Genomic DNA, 17,403 nt, shown 5'->3' with positions numbered 1-17,403 from the left:
TAAATGAAATAATGATTGTCAATCCACGAGAAGTTGACATAATAGCACTAGAGATCTGCAATCAGGATGATAAACTAACGATCATAAATGCATATAGTCCACCGCCATGCAACACATGGTCAATGGAGGAGCTGGATAATAAACGAGAGGGTCTTTTAACAATAATGAGAGAGATTATAGCGAGAACTGATAAAGATGGATTACGACTGTTGGTAGTTGGCGACTTCAACTTGAAATCCATAGGCTGGGAGGCATATGAAGCTAGAACAGAGGGTCTTTTAACAATAATGAGAGAGATTATAGCGAGAACTGATAAAGATAGATCACGACTGTTGGTAGTTGGCGACTTCAACTTGAAATCCATAGGCTGGGAGGCATATGAAGCTAGAACAGAGGATTTTTGGGCTTATAGATTCGTAAACCTCATCCTGGAAGCATTCATGTTTCAACACGTTAAACAAGCTACAAGGATGAGGGAAGGGGATGTTCCCTTCATGTTGGATTTGATATTTACTAGGAAAGAGGAAGAGATATTTGGCATTCAGTACCTCCCTCCCTTGGGTAAAAGTGACCATGTCTTTTTGGGAATAAAGTATGCAATACGTTATAATCTGAAAGAAAATGAGGTTCAAGCAGTTGTAAAGCCTGTTTTTAGGAGAGGTCATTATGGGAAACTCAGATATTTATTTAAGGAATTTGACTGGAAAGACTTTCTGTAAGGACATGAAGTAAATGAGATATATGTCAAGTTTAAGATATGATAAAGGCACAAAAAAAAATTATACCAGAGCAAAGATACAGAACTAGGAAACGGGATTGGTTCGACAGAAATTGCGAGAGGGTCAGAGACGAAGAGACACAAAAATGGAATCAATATAGGAAGAGGCCAAACCCCCAAACATACCAGCGATACAAAGATGCGAAAATCAAGTACACGGCAGTGAGGAGAGAGGCAGAAAGAAATTTTGAAAAAGGGATTGCGGACAAATGTAAAACAGAACCAGGTCCATTCTATAAATTTATAAATAACAAATTGCCGGTAAAGGATAATATTCAGAGGTTGAAAATGGGAAATAGATCCACAGAAAATGAGAAGGAAATGTGTGAAACATTAAACGAAAAGTTCCTAAGTGTGTTTGTACAAAATGAAATATTCAGAACCAGACACAATAAGAATTCCAGAGAACAACATAGAGGACATAGAGGTGTCTAGAGATGAAGTGGAAAAAATGCTCAAGGAGCTAAGTAAGAACTAAGCAGTTGGTCCAGATGGAGTTTCACCATGGGTTCTGAGAGAATGTGCACCTGAACTCAGCATTCCACTTCAACTGATTTTTCAAGCATCCCTGTGTACAGGATTTGTAGCTGATGTGTGGAAAAAGGCTAACATAGTTCCAATCTACAAAAGTGGCAGCAGGGGAAGACCCCTCAATTATAGACCTGTATCATTGACAAGTGTATAGTCAAAATATTGGAAAAAATAATTACAACTAAATGAGTAGAACACATGAAGAAAAACGATATAATATCAGATACAGTATGATTTTCGACCTGGAAGATCCTCTGTAACAAATTTACTCAGTTTCTATGATCGCACAATAGAGATTTTACAGGAAAGAGATGGTTGAGTTGACTGCATCTATCTGAACCTAAAAAAGGCTTTTGACAGAGTTCCACATAAGAGGTTGTTCTGGAAACTGGAACATATTGGAGGGGTGACAGGTAAGCGTCTAACATGGATGAAAAATTTCCTAACTGATAGAAAAATGAGAGCCGTAATCAGAGGCAGTGTATCAGATTGGAGGGATGTCACAAGTGGAGTACCACAGGGTTCAGTTCTTGCACCAGTGATGTTTATTGTCTACATAAACGATCTACCAGATGGAATACAGAATTATATGAACATGTTTGCTGATGATGCTAAGATAATAGGGAAAATAAGAAACCTAGATGATTGTCATGCCCGTCAAGAAGATCTGGAGAAAATAAGTATATGGAGCACCACTTGGCAAATGGAATTTAATGTGAATAAATGCCATATTATGGAATGTGGAATTGAAGAACACAGATCCCACACAACCTATAAATTATGTGAAAAATCTTTAAAGAATTCTGACAAAGAAAGGTATGTAGGGGTGGTTCTAGATAGAAAACTGTCACCTGAGGACCATATTAAAAACATTGTGCGAGGCGCCTATGCTACACTTTCTAATTTCAAAATTGCTTTTAAATACATAGATGGAGAAATACTAAAGAAATTGTTCATGACTTTTGTTAGACCAAAGCTGGAATATGCAGTGGTTATATGGTGTGGTTGTATGTATCTTAAGAAGCACACCAACAAACTGGAAAAGGTGCAAATACATGTCACTAAGTGGCTCCCAGAACTGAAGGACAAGAGCTACGAGAATAGGTTAGAGGCATTAAATATGCAAGAACTAGAAGATAGAAGAAAATGAGATGATATGATCACTACGTACAAAATAGTAACAGGAATTGATAAAAGTGATAGGGAAGAATTCCTGAGACCTGGAACTTCAAGAACAAGAGGTCATAGATTTAAACTAACGAAACAAAGCTGCCGGAGAAATATAAGAAACGTCACTTTTGTAAACAGAGTGGTAGACGGTTGGAACAAGTTAGGTGAGAAGGTGGTGGAGGCCAAGACCGTCAGTAATTTCAAAGCGTTATATGACAAAGAGGGCTGGGAAGACGGGACACCACGAGCGTAGCTCTCATTCTTTAACTACACTTAGGTAATTACACACTTGTCAGCTGACGACTCCACCTGACTCGGCAATATTCTTCTTCCCAACATACTATGCATGTTGTTTATTCTAGGCACAATTCTGCTGTTATAAACAGTCACCAGTGGTGCAGTGGTAACACTATCCCTGTGCTTCACTTGCAGTTTGGCCTAGGTTTGTATTCTGGTCAGGAAGAACTAACTATATTACTTACATACTTAGTAGGTGCCAATCCTTACTATTGACTAGGTGCCAATCCTTAACCGTGTGCCTCTGTTCACCCAGCAGTGAATGTGTACTTAGTCAAATTATTGGCGGGTCATATTCTAGGGAACTAGTGGGTAAGGCTTACCATGAGATATGGGATGGGAAAGCTCTCAGCCTGCTAACAGGAGTCGGCAGTCATCTGTTCCTGTACTCACCTGTGTAAAAAGAAGAATCCTGGTCACTAAATCCTTAAAATCAATAATTTTCCACAATTTTATGATCTAAAGGAACAGGAGTTGTTGCTTCAAGATGCTTAGATGCACCAAACAATTGCAGAGTGCTGCAGCTGTCTGCATCATGATGTGACCATCATCAATTGAAGTTTGTGTTCACCGAGATCTGAACACTGTACGTAATCTCTATCACAGTCAGATTCTTCTATGATACTATCATCACAAAATAATTGTATTTACTTTTATATTTTATCACTTTTAAGTGATGCTGTATACAAAAGCTGAATAGTGGTGCTGTTAGTTCATGCTGCATGTGCTGCCCTTGGTTGCTCACTCAGCACTGATACCTTCACACCCTGGAACAGTGTCCACATTTTTTTTTCAAAATGGCATATGTTTTCTGGAGGCCTGAGACAGCAATGTGAGCCCTGTAAACCTGTGAGAGTTTAAATCTTATGTGATATGTTAAACAATCCCTAGATGATTGGCACAGGTTGGTCAGATGTGCCGCAGCCATCCGTGTATGACTGAAGCAGCAGAAGGATTAAGGCAGTTTTTCTGTTAGTGTTCACCTCTGGTTGTAGGGTCAGGGAGCTACATTCCAGAGGTGAGGTTTTGTTATTTTGGCCTGGGTTGGCATTGTAGGCATTACTGTATGTTCATTTGCAGTCTTTTTCTGGCAAAGAATGAGTTGGGAATTTTCCTGAGCGAAAACTCTTTGCCCAGTGGCGACTCTTCCTCACTACCTTTGTGCTACTGATTCTGCCTCAGTGGATGCTTTGTAGGTTGTTCCTTTTTTTCTTGGTTGCCTGTTCCACGGGGGTCTGTAGTTTCTGTTTCTCTGGTCATCTGTAGTGTCATTAAGTTCTGCTAGCCTGTAGTCTACCCTCATGCACAAGATGTTCATTACAATGTTGCTCTTGCAGCTGTCTTTGGTAACATGTCCTGGTACTGCTATTTTGGCAGCCTAACAGGGTCTTATCAGCCCGGTATTTATGTAGCATTCTCGGTCCTCGTTACGCCTGTGTTGCCTTGGGTCCTCTCTCTTGGCTAGTTGTCTTTTCTTCATCTTGAATACCTGTGATCACTCCTTCCCCATGTAAGTCCTTATTTTTCTTCTCCATGGGTAGCTAGCTTCACTAACTAACTTCGCTAACATTTGCCTCAATGATACAGTATTTTTATAATACTCTGCTACTTTAGTCTGGTTTTGGCAAAATACTTTCATTTTACTTAAAAATGAGCTGAGGTAGAATATGTTTAGCCTTACAAAATATAAGACTATAAAATCCCATTCTTACTCCTGCACCTTTCTAATATTAATAAAAAAAAATGATAAATCATGGAACAACAGCTGATTACAGAACAGCTGATAACGGAACATTAGAGCTGGTCTGGTTGGCCTTTCCGGCGGGCCCAATTTACAAGCTGCTTGACCTTGGAGATGACCAGCTGGCAGAGAGACTGCCTGAAGTTGGAGCCACAGATGGTGTAGAGGAGAAAGTTAACAGAGTAGTGGGAGTAATAGAGACACATAAACACCTCTTGAACCTTGGCCAGCTGCTGTGTCTCCTCCAACTTGCAATCTTTTCCAGTAATATCCTCTTCGAATTCTCCACCTTTTCCCACTTCACATCCTCCAGCAGCCTTCCTCTTGTTATCTTCAGCTGTCTCTAGTTCATACCTGAGCATGACGTAGACTCTGAGCAGGTAGCTGCAGAAGAAGGACAAGGTTTTACTCAATATCTTGCTCAAATAAGATTATGTTCAAAATCTTGCTAAGGCAAGACTTTGTCTAATGTCCTACTGTCTAATATAAAGGTTATTTCAAGGTCAGGTCCTACTCTTTAGTCTATCTCAAAATTTTAATTAAACTATTTTCCAAGACTTTCTGAGAGGCTATATTCCAAACCTTCCCTGATGCCTAACTTATTAAGAACTTAAGCTTAGTTGCCTAAGGTGGCTGTGTACAAAACCTTTCTGTCTTGCTTATACAACCAGAGAGAAATGGCATCTACAAGATAGAGAGACTGCAGGTCATAAGTTTAGAACAAGAGAGAAACACTAACCTTGGTAATTGGAGGATGATAAACATGGTTGAGATTAGCACTAACATCTTGCTAATGTTATTGTGAGCATGATCTCTGGTGGCCACATGGGTCTGATTTCTAGCAGTGTGGTTGGGGTCATTAGTGTGATTGTAGTTTCTGCTTGCAATGTGGGTATGACCTCTAGTGCCAGTATGGTTTCTACTGGCAATGTGGGTGTGTTCTTTAGTGATGTGGTCTTCAAAAGAAGCATGGTTGTGATCTCTTGTGGCAGTGTGTTTGGGGTTTCTAATGGAAGTGTAAGTGTGGTCTCTAGCAGTAGTGTGGGTACAACTTCTGTTTGCAATGTAAGTTTGCTTTCTAGTGGTATTGTGGGTGTAGTCTTTGGTAACAGTGCGAGTGTTGTCTCTAATACTGTGATTGTGTTCACCTGTAATTTTGTGTTCGTTACATATTGGGACTTGAGTATGATGTTTGGTGGTGTTTGAGGGTTTCCAAACTGCATGAGTTTGGTCTCTGATGGTGGTGGTGGTGGTACAGATGTGATCTCTATTGCCTCTAATGTTATGAATGTGGTCTTTGGGTGTAAAAGTGGGATCACAGATGTTGGGCTGGTCTTTATGTAGGGGATGGTTATCATGGAGAGGTGGCACTTCATGAAGGGCTGGGTCATCCTGGAAGGGAGGGTCATCAGTCAGGCCCTTCTGGAAGGGTGGGTCATCCTGGAGGGGTGGGTCATCCTTGAAGGGTGGGTCATCCTGGAGAGGTGCTTTATCCTGGAGGGGTAAGTCATCCTGGAGAGGTGGGTCATGCTGGAAGGGTGGGTCATCCTGGAGAGGTGGGTCATCCTGGAGAGGTGGGTCATCCTGGAGGCGTGCTTTATCCTGGAGGGGTGGATCATCCTGGAAGGATGGTTCATCCTGGAGAGGTGGGTCTTCCAGGAAGGGTGGATCCATGTGTATTGACAAATCACTGTGGAGTTGCAGGTCACTGTGGAATTGCAAGTTTTCCAGGAGAGGCAGGTTGCCTGGAAGAAATCATAAATGTAAGATAACAATATATGCACATCAAACTATAGAAATAATTATAGCTTAATATTATCAAGGATCTTATGTATGTGAAAGAAAATAGAGGAATCCAATATACAGTATAGTCTTTTCTGGAGGAAGCCCCCTGACCATCTTCCGGAGATTGCTTCATAGTAAAAGGTCACATCAGCTCTGGAAGTTCTGTTTGGCCTACTGGGAACCAGAGCCATAACCTGGCCCTCTCAAAGAGGAGCAGGTGACACTTCGTCACCCCTACCAGAAAGTCAGTGCAGATTTACATACAACTGGAGGGGTCACAGAAAACGAAGCCTTAAAACTGCCACTCAATTTCTGTAAATGATTCACACACAACAAAGGATTTACTCAAATACAGTACCTGTAAGCTCAAACTCATTAGTACTAATTACCACCACCAGGCGGGGCGACCCCGGCCATAAGCCGGCTCTTCCCAGACAATTCTGATCCTGATGTTGGTGTCTCCACACCAACTTGTAGTGCTTCTGGTCATGCCAGCTCACAAGCGAGCACCGAAGCTTCAAGCTAGGTGCCTGCAGCCATCCATAGACTTGGTAGTCCTGTGGGGGGGCAGTTGCTTATTTGTATCGTTTCATTATTTAGTGTTATCTTCACGTTGTGTGGTTTGATTCTGGCTTGTTTTGTGGACTTGGCTCTAAAGGAGTTTTGGATTGCATGTACTCAGTGTTTTCTTGGCTATTAATGCTTCACTTACATAGTCAAGAACTTCCCTTCTCTGGTATGTTTGGGTGTTTATCTGTGAGACTGCGCCACCAGGATAGGGGCCTTACCTTGGGCTCTTCAAGGGTCTTGGATTTTTCTGTTTGAGCCAATGGATGGGGGCATTCATTGTTTGTATTGGGGTACAATGGGGGTTCGCATCCTTGTTTGCATGGCATGCCACGGTTGCTTTTCATAACCCAGTGATTAGGCTACGGTTGGTGTCTGTTCCTCCAGCGAGAGACCCCAGTGCCTGGGGTACCCACTTGGTTTTCATTCGGACTCTGGGAACCCCCTCCAGGTCTCTGTCATGGTCATTATGGAGCGGCCCATTGAGCCCAGCCTTACTGCCTGCAAGTTTGAGGGGTGTTCATCATCTCTACTACATCATGATGTTCATTGTTTTTGCCCTTGCCATGCTGCCTGTTGCATTGGTGATGTTCACAACCTAGAGTCATGTAGTTTGCTCTCACCGAGGCTCTGCCTGAATGGATTTCACCAAGTTGGGGGCTTTCCAGACAGCAGCTGCTGCTTTATGAGAATAGGTTTGCCCATCTTAAGTGTTTGTAGCATTGACCAGATAGAAACACCAGAATAAGTCCATGGTGTTTGCGGACCCAGAATTGGAGGTGTTGGTAATCTCCATCTGGACTCTGCTTGCACCTCCTTTTCTTTCCCCTGAAATTGTGTTTTGAGCTGTTCTTTTTCCCCGGCATCTGGCTCTAAAGCATCTGAGGGGTTTTAGAGTCGAGTTGAGGTTTAGCTCAAGGTTTAGCTCAGGGTGTAGCTCGGCCTTTTCTGGAGGGTAGTTTCTTCCACTGTGGTGGGTGGAGTGGTTGAGTCTTTTAGTCCTACCAGGGCTTTGTAGCATTCTCCTTTGCAGCCATCTTCTTACCCTGAGCCTATTTCCTGTGGTTCCTGTCTCAGATGCTGGGCGAGGTCTTCAGCTCTGCCCTGGAGTCTCAGTGGCAGGCTTTTAGAACTAAGGGGGAGCTCAAGGAGTGCCTTAGGTGTCCTAACTTGTTATTGGTTCACTTTGCAGAGGGTCTTATGTTAAAAGGGGATCACTTTTCTTATTACCCTTCTATGTATGACTTAGATTGCTTGGCTGCTTTCCCCTCAGGTTTATTTCCGGGTTCCAATGAGTGACTCGAATTCGTCGTATTTTTGGAGGTTTCCTTCCTCCCATGCTGCACCTTCTGTGGTTAGTGCGGATTTGCTTCAATACTTCCAGTGCAGCATGGATCTTATTTCTATGATGGACCCAGCCTCTTTTGAGTTTGAGTCCATTTCTTCTTTTTGGTTGCAGTTTGAGATTTCTGGCTTATCCTGGCTGGCTGACAACCCTCTCCTTTCCTTGGTGTCTAGGCAGGTGTTCTGCCATTCCTGTGCGCTTGACTGGTGGGAGGTGAGCTCCGTCTTTTGGGCGTTTTTGAGAAAGGGACTCAATTTGCCCAACGTCAGTCCTACCTGATTGCTCTGTCACTGCCCTGCTATGCGGGATAGTGGTAGCTCCATGTGCAGCTGCCTGTGCTTTCCAGGGCTATTATTGTGGATGGCCAAAGGGTACATTTGCACCTGGCTGCAGTCTTGCATGTCTGGGTCTTCATGGAGGGGCTCACTAAGCATCTCCTTGAGGACCTGGTATTGCTGGGACGCGTACAGTTTCAGCCATGGTGGCCTTGCCCACGATGCTTGCCCCCTCAGCTTTGTGATGCTCTGGCAGTGTTTTATTCCACCTGCCTCGCATGTCGGCAGGCCGTGCTGGCCCACTGTTTAGATTCGGTTTGGTCTCTTACTCTTGTGGCTCTTCCCCCATTTTTGCCTCACCTCTTTCCTGGCATCATAGTCAATCAGGTTGTTTTAGCAGTGGCTTTCTCAAGCCGTCCAATTGACAAGGTGTTGCTTTCTAGAGATTCTGCTTTTTTCAGAGGCAGTCTTGTCAAGTGGGGGACCTTGCCTGTTGATGATCAGGGGTGGATCCTAAGTTGGGTCAGGTCCCCAGGCTGTTGTGCTTCCTGAGGAGGCTTCCTCCTCTGTTCAACGTTGCAGTCATGCATCACAGAGGTCTGGTTCTTCTCCGGCCTCACATCAGCATTTTCAGGGTTTATCCATTTGATGACATTGTGGGAGGATATCTGGCCTATTTTACCAGCTCCTGGTCTCATGATTCGTTGGCTTTTTGGGTGGCAATCTTCTTCTGGAAGAATTGGTGGTTGCCTTCTGTGAAGCTGATCAATCCTTCCTGCAGTTTTGGGGTCAGGTCTGTTGGGTAAGGATCACTCTTTAGCACTGCATCTGGTCCTTGCGGTTGGTTACCCTCAGGCATGGTCAAGCCGAACTTGTCTCTTATGTGGGTTTCTTGATTGTTCCCAATCTCAAAGTGGCATTTGGCAAACCTCCAGTATATCCTCAATCTTTCGGGCCTGAACTTCATCTTCTGCCTAACCTTTTGCATGACCGCCTTTGCCTAGGTTCACCTGCTATTACAGGCTTAACCTTGGCTGGTGTCCCTGGACCTCAAGGATGCATATTGGTCCATTCCTATTCATCTGGGGTTCAGGTACTGCTAGGCTTTATCTTAGGATGTCCTGTGGGTAACCTGTGAGGAAACCTTTAGGGTTCCCCCACTTCGGCCTGAACCTGGCACTCCGTGTGTTTATCAGAATGGACGGGTCGTTGTGGCCTGGTTGTATTTATTAGGAGGTTCATGTGTTGGCCTCCCTCGACAATTAGCTGGTGTGAACCCCAAGTTGGTCCACAGCTCAGCTGGCCAGGGATCTGGTTCTTTCCCAGCTCCCCGGGTTCAGGTTTCTGGTTCCTGGTGAACTGGCAGAAGTCCCAAATAGTTCCGTCCCAGGTTTGGACTTGGCTGGACATAGTTTGGGACTCTTGATCAGCGTCTCTTTCCCTGCTTCCGGCAGTGTTGCTCCACCTGCAGCTTTGTCGCCGTTTGGTGTTGGATCGGCCCAGGTGACTCGTCAATTGATCAAGCGGTTGGGCGGGAGCCTCAACGTTATCTGTCTGGTTCTGATGTCGTTCTAAGGTGGTTTTCTAATTAGCTCTTGCCTCTAGTTGTCCGGTTGGAAAGCTTCATGCTCCCCAAGGGGGTTTTGTTCCTTTGGCCATGGTGGATGGTTTGTTCATTTGCAGCTGTTCCTGTCTTTTCCGATGATGAATGAGTTGGCAGGCTTCTGGAGAGGTCCTTTGGTGATTGGTGTTTGGATGTTTCAGCCGGGAATGCATCATCTCTTGTGTCCAGTGGTAGTTCTTTACCGGTACCTGTGTGCCACAATTCCTGTCTCGGTGGATGCCTTATTGGTTGATTCGGTTTTCTTGATTCCTCATTCCAAGGCTCACATTTCTCACGTTGTCCACAGTGCCTTCAAATCTAGCCAACCTGTGGTTTACCCTCGGGGCCATAATGTTCGTAAATACAGTATGTGGCTTGAGCCGTCATTTTTTCTGACATGTTCTGGGCTCAGTCAGCCGTGTGTGATTTTGGGCCATGTTACTTGGCCTGGTTTCTTTTCATCCTAAGTGCTGCATGTCTCCTCCTTTCTGGTACATCCATTCTTGTTTGTTCTCCATGGTTAGTTAGCTTCAGGAAGCCACAGGGGACTCCTTCCAGAAACCCAGCATTGAATATAATGAAATGTCAACTTCTGGAGAAGCCACGGTGGCTCCCTGACACCCTCCCTCCCTCCCTCCCATTAGGTTCATCAGTTCATCGTGAATTTGTTCATCAGGTCCAGAACTGACTGATCGCCAGAGCCGGGCCACCTGGTGATGTTAATCAGTACTAACGAGTTTGAGCCCAGTAAAGTTAATCCTTTGTTTTCTGTAAATCGTTTACAGAGATCATTTGGCAGTTTCAAGGCTTCATTTTCTGTGAACCCTCGTTGTCTGTAAAGCTGCGCTGACTTTCTGGTGGGGTGGTTTTTTATCACCTGCTCTCTGTGCCTCTTTGAGGGCGGCCAGGTTCTTGCTCTGATCCTCAGTTGACCAAACAGAACTTTCGCAGCTGATGTGAACTTTTAATATCAGGGAGCCACTGGGGCTCCAGAAATTGGATTCTCATTAGATTCAACACTGGGATTTTATTGACAATTATTTAGCATTACAGTACACACTTCTAAAATTATTAAACAAATTTAGTGGGTTTTTTTCTTTCCAAATGAGTTAAAAATATAAAATACGTTATGTTGAGAAAAAATATTTAAAGAAAAATCCCATATATTTGCTTGGATATAGAGAATTTCAAATTAGGTATTGTACTGTAAATTAATTATGATATTGTTATCAGTTCTTCAAATTTAGATAGTTAGCCCTTATTTATATGTTTTCTTTTCTTGTAGAGTTTAAAAGAAAACATTACTTAACATGTATTTTTGATAAAAAAAACAGCAGTGGCTATAATGAAACGCTATTTTCTGGGTAAGTCCTGGAGGCTCCCCAGAGCTATCCAGGCTGATAAGGATACCCTAACTTTTGGCATCAGTCGATGTGGATGGAGTTCTAGGCCTACCGGGGACCACAGCCAGAACCGGGCCTCCTCAGAGAGGTACGAGGAGGAATGGCCTATAGAAATGCACATGTAACTTTTGGAGCATTCTATATCTGCCATCGGCCGGGACAGGCACCCAGAAAGGTAAGCATCCCAAAACAAACCCTCTATTCTGGTGAAAACGACAAAAATAGACAAACGAGTGGCCAGAACTCCCCAGATGAAAAGGAGAAAACAAGATGACGTCACACAAGCCGCACATCTGCGCAGCTCCCCCCTCCCAGGGAGGGGCAGCTGGCGATCCACACCCCCAGTTCTAAGGCTGGATATCAAAATACGCGAAAAAACGCCGACCGGAGGGAGGGAGGGAGGGTTGCCGGGCGAGCCTCCGGGACTCGCCCAGAAAATGGCGTTTCATTATGTTCAACGCTGGTTTTCTGGGGGAGCCCCCTATGGCTTCCCGGAGCTAATTCACCAAAGACGAAAAGAAAGGGACATACCCGAGAGGCGGTCAGTGCTCACATCTCAACTCGAAGTAGAGACAAATGGCTGCAACCGCCAACCCAAGGCAACACAGGCTTGACGAGGCCCAAGAACAGTCACGAGGAAACGTGCAGCCAGGACCCTGCTCGACAGTGAAAAAAACCTGAATGTCAACCCAAGACATGTTACCCAAGACGGTAGCAAGAGCAGCAAACTTACAAATGTCATGGGCACGGGGAAAGACAGCAGGCGGGCTAGCTAGACTTAAGAATCCTGCGGACGCCCTGAGAGACCCGTACCGCGAACAGGGAAGAAGGGAAACCGGATCAACCCACTGCGCGTCCTCGGACACAGAAGCCGTGGCGCGCATAGCCGAAGAACTGGAGGTGTGGATTGCCGGCGCGGGGGTCTGGGGCTCTCCCTTCCCCCTGGGGTTCTGGCCGTGGTCCCCAGTAGGCCTAGAACTCTACCCACATCGACTGAATCCAAAAGTTCGGGTATCCTTATCAGCCTTGATAGTTCCGGAAAGTTGTAGGGGGTTCCCCCAGAAAAGTGGTCTTTAACTTAACATTTTCAATCAGTGTTTTTTGGTATGATGGCATCATGACATAGTCCAAAACTCATCTAAATAATGATTTTTATGTAGTAGTAGGCATCCATCAGTCTCAGGAGACTATGGAGTTGCGCTCTGATTGTCGGTCTGGAGTGGCCTCTCCAGGGTTTTGCGCCCTGGAGAGCTTTATGAATAATAACAAGATTAATAATTCATTTTTAAAATGTAGCGAGTAATCCTTATACTCGCTCCATTATCTCATTATCTTAATGGCATAACTAATTAGCACTAGCTACACAAGCTATAATCCTATCCCTAATTACAGGTAACAGTTCTCACATCCTGCTATCCTAGTAGAGAAAGGTGAGGGGTAGTCACCAATACTGTATAAGGAAGCGATATGAGAATAGACAACAGTACAATTTCCAGTCAAGAATGTAGCACTCGGCGTAGGCAGTTCTAATTGTCTCCAAGACGCTACAGCTTCGACACAGAACAGGCAGCAGACTACGACCACATAGAGCTACAACGCTCTCCCACATAGAGCTCCGCGACTCCGGCCTCACTCAGCTCTCTGCTCTGCTCCAAGCTCCGTCTCAACGTCTACGACACTGCTGTATCCAGGACTACTAAATAAATATGAAACTCACTAAACACTGTGTATCTAATCCACTCAACAACGTAACAATCGTACGTTACAAAATTAATGCCCAGAAAAATATAAAATATTGTTATATTGTGGAGATTCATAAGTACAATCCAATTCTTGTTAATTTCTAGTGAAAAATCATCAATTGATATGAGCCATATTGCCTTGGGGGCTAAAAATTTGTTTGTGTTGCATAAAGTTTTTAACATATATAAAGTAGTTAATAAGATATCTATAATACCTTTACAAATAAGAACCCAAAAATGCACTCTCAGCAAATGGGAGATGTACAGTATTTTATTTCAAAGACAGTTGTGGCGGGAAGGAATAGAAAATTACTCATTTATCTATGTGTCCTCTATCTCCCTTTGCTACTCCCTGCCTTACCTTGAGGTTACCTTGAGGTGCTTCCGGGGCTTAGCGTCCCCGCGGCCCGGTCGTCGACCAGGCCTCCTGGTTGCCGGACTGATCAACCAGGCTGTTGGACGCGGCTGCTCGCAGCCTGACGTATGAGTCACAGCCTGGTTGATCAGGTATCCTTTGGAGGTACTTATCCAGTTGTCTCTTGAACACTGTGAGGGATCGGCCAGTTATGTCCCTTATGTGTAGTGGAAGCGTGTTGAACAGTCTCGGGCCTCTGATATTGATAGAGTTCTCTCTCAGAGTACCTGTTGCACCTCTGCTTTTCAAAGACTGCCAGTAATACTTTTTTTATAATAATATAGCAGTAATACAGTAATAGTAAATAGTATAGTAATATAACACTAAGCAGTAATACTGTCAGTGTTTGAAGTAAAGGACCCAGAATTACAGAAAAGTATTCTGAATTCATCTATAATCTGGTTGTAATGCATAAAAATACAGTAAGTATATCGAGATTTGTCTAACAAGTCGGGTACAGAATGCCAAAATGGATAACTCAAGGTAGATCAAGAAGTTTCCTAGAGTGGACAGGATAGGTGCAAGAATGTGAGGGGGTGCATCTAGATACTTACTGTCAGGGAGATCCTTTTCAACCTGTCTCTTGGAAAGCACCCAAATGTATTGGCTAACACTCTTGGAATGATGTGGAGATGTTACAGTAATTTGACTTGAAGATAAAATGCTGGTCTGACTTGGAAAGCGATCGTTAGCCTGAGCTATGGATGAGTAATTATCTTGACTTGCAGTTGAGTCAATGAACTGACTTGAAGATGACTCCATAATCTGTCCTTGGTGTGAGTAATGGATTTGGTCTGAATGTGAGTCAACAGTTTGACCTATGGATAGGTCAATATCTTGGTCCAAATGTGTTTCAATAACTTGAATTTTCAACGAGTCACTAAGCTGATCTGAAAATAAATTAGCAATTTCACCTGTGGATAAGTCACTAATCTTTTCTGAGGATGAGTCAGTGACTTGATTTACAGACAAGTTACTAACCTGGCTTGATCGTAAATCAGTGCTGTAACTTGTAGATGATAATGCAACTAAAGCTAAGCCATTTGCCTTGTTTGTAATAAGGCCATTGTATTGACCAGGCTTTGACCCAGAGACAAGGTGGGTGGACGGACCAGTTACCAGTCTTATTGGTTTAGGGCAGAAAGCCATTCTGTCTATGGCAGATGCCGTGGAAACAGTAGGTGTGCACTTAGTGAAGTATGATGAAGGTAGGATGGCGTAGGTTGGGGAAACGATGGAATAAGAAGCAGATGTGTCAGCATAGGGTGTAGACCTCGGGACAAAGGCTGTAGACTTGATAATATCAGGTGTTGATGTTACAGGCTGATGTGATGTTGTAACATGTTCTTCAGAACGGTTGGAGAAGGGCTGTGAGGCTACCAAGATTGGCATCAGTGGTGTCTCTTCGGTTCCTTCACACTGCGGTTAAATGAAAACAGAAGATGTTTTACAGTTATTTGGTAATGGCCATTTATGAAATTTCGCATATTGCCTTTTTATATACAAAAGCTTAATAAAGGAACCTCTAAAAATATCTAAACTCACCTAGTATATGTGACCTTCCTAGTGTTGTTTAGTGGTATTGTATACTGTATATTAATATAAATTGTAGAAATAAACAGTACAGCTCTGGCTTAAAGCCACATGCAGTATATGTCATAACACTGGACTAAGATATTGAACACAATGTTATAGAAGCTAAAACACCAGTCTTACAGTTCTGGAAGATTGCGTGTGGTCGGCGGTACGGAAGATCCTGGAAAAGGCCCAGAGGCGCCAGGCAATGAGAGAGTTCATGAGCACAATGAGGACAAAAGGGAGGAACACCATCACGACAATCTCGGCCAGATTCAGTACCATCACAACTCGCTGGTACTCTGGGTAGAATCCGCACGTCTCTATCTGAGCAGCAGGGAGCACATGGGTCACAGAGGTAGTGCTAAAACTAAACACAAGGTCAGGGAGTTAATAGAAGCATAATGTTTAGGACCAGATGGGCACAAGGTTTAGGACCAGATGGGCACAAGGTTTAGGACCAGATGGGCACAAGGTTTAGGACCAGATGAGCACAAGGTTTAGGACCAGATGGGCACAAGGTTTAGGACCAGATGGGCACAAGGTTTAGGACCAGATGGGCACAAGGTTTAGGACCAGATGGGCACAAGGTTTAGGACCAGATGGGCACAAGGTTTAGGACCAGATGGGCACAGGGTTTAGGACCAGATGGGCACAAGGTTTAGGACCAGATGGGCACAGGGTTTAGGACCAGATGGGCACAAGGTTTAGGACCAGATGGGCACAAGGTTTAGGACCAGATGGGCACAAGGTTTAGGACCAGATGGGCACAAAGTTTAGGACCAGATGGGCACAAGGTTTAGGACCAGATGGGCACAAGGTTTAGGACCAGATGGGCACAGGGTTTAGGACCAGATGGGCACAAGGTTTAGGACCAGATGGGCACAGGGTTTAGGACCAGATGGGCACAAGATTTGACATCTAAATGACAAGGTCTGACATCAGAATAGCCTTATTTAATATGTTTTTAATTTATCACAAACATATGGTGCTAAATATAACCTATACATTTTCCTACTGTACATGGTTACTTATTAAATACATGTGTACATTTTTTATGATGGACAATGATTATGATTTTTTTTTTTTTTGAGATATATACAAGAGTTGTTACATTCTTGTACAGCCACTAGTACGCGTAGCGTTTCGGGCAGGTCCCTGGAATACGATCCCCTGCCGCGAAGAATCGTTTTTTCATCAAAGTACACATTTTACTGTTGCGTTAAACAGAGGCTTCAGTTAAGGAATTGCGCCCAGTAAATCCTCCCCGGCCAGGATACGAACCCATGACATAGCGCTCGCGGAACGCCAGGCGAGTGTCTTACCACTACACCACGGAGACTGTAATGTACCGAGACATATTTAAACTTACTTTTAATGGAGCACTCTTTATTAGCCATTCTCAAATGCTGTACCAGTTTCAATAGTCATTCTAATGTGAAACATTTGCCCTCATCAGCACTAGAATCACCAATATAGCTTGTTTAAGAAAGGAAAAAATAAAAGAGATCCAAACTGGTTCCATCAGTATACTGACCCTAGTGGCAAGGAGACCTACACACGTCACCAAGTGTATTTGCTCTGATTTTAGCCTGAATTACATACTGTAGTCACAAATCACTATTGTGAATTTCATTTTGTATGATCATAGGGACATGCAGGAGAATAGGTCTCTGGTCACTTAAGTGGAGCCAAGCACGTTTAATAACGTAGGTTTGGTAATGCCTAAGGATCTCCAGTTTCCTTCCTTTTAACTGTTCAATGAATCAGTGGTGAAAGCAGCAGTTCTTTATAATATACAGTACTCATAAATGTTGCTATTATCCAACATTTACTTAACATCTTTCCATGACATTTTCAGTGTCATTTTCTCATTATCAAGTTCATCTCTTTCCAGTATCTCACATGCATCTATTTGAATTCCAGGGAATTTGTATTCATGTATAGTATAGGGACAAAAAACCAGCATTGAATGTAATGAAACGCCATTTTATGGGTGAGCCCCGGAAACTCTCTGGAGCTATCGGACTCATATTCGCTATATTAGTCTGAGGGCTTCAGTCAATGGAGTTCTGACTACCATGGACCATGAGCCAGAGCCTGGCCCCCTTAGAGAGGCACAGAGAGCAAGGCCTATGGAAGCCACTATGTGTTTGGGAGCATTCTATGTCTGCCA

At 43.8% G+C, this 17,403-nt stretch overlaps 1 protein-coding gene across 1 annotated transcript in view; it reads right to left on the bottom strand.

The window, feature by feature from the left end:
* Nucleotides 1–1,397: 1,397 nt before the first annotated feature.
* The window catches only part of LOC123758377 (uncharacterized), a 56,068-nt gene continuing 40,062 nt past the window's right edge, over nucleotides 1,398–17,403 (bottom strand). Inside the window, exons 5-9 of the mRNA XM_069323017.1 lie at nucleotides 15,369–15,554; nucleotides 14,045–15,071; nucleotides 10,089–10,301; nucleotides 5,257–6,262; nucleotides 1,398–4,901 (exon numbers count right to left, since the gene is read on the bottom strand). Coding sequence (XP_069179118.1) covers nucleotides 4,571–4,901; nucleotides 5,257–6,262; nucleotides 10,089–10,301; nucleotides 14,045–15,071; nucleotides 15,369–15,554 — 2,763 coding nt within the window. The 3' untranslated portion in view covers nucleotides 1,398–4,570. The remainder of the gene's footprint in view (nucleotides 4,902–5,256; nucleotides 6,263–10,088; nucleotides 10,302–14,044; nucleotides 15,072–15,368; nucleotides 15,555–17,403) is intronic.

The sequence above is a fragment of the Procambarus clarkii genome, chromosome 11 (assembly GCF_040958095.1).
Source record: "Procambarus clarkii isolate CNS0578487 chromosome 11, FALCON_Pclarkii_2.0, whole genome shotgun sequence".
In the NCBI taxonomy this organism is placed as follows: domain Eukaryota; kingdom Metazoa; phylum Arthropoda; class Malacostraca; order Decapoda; family Cambaridae; genus Procambarus; species Procambarus clarkii.
Note: the sequence above shows the minus strand (reverse complement) of the source record. Positions and strands in the feature narration are given on the sequence as shown.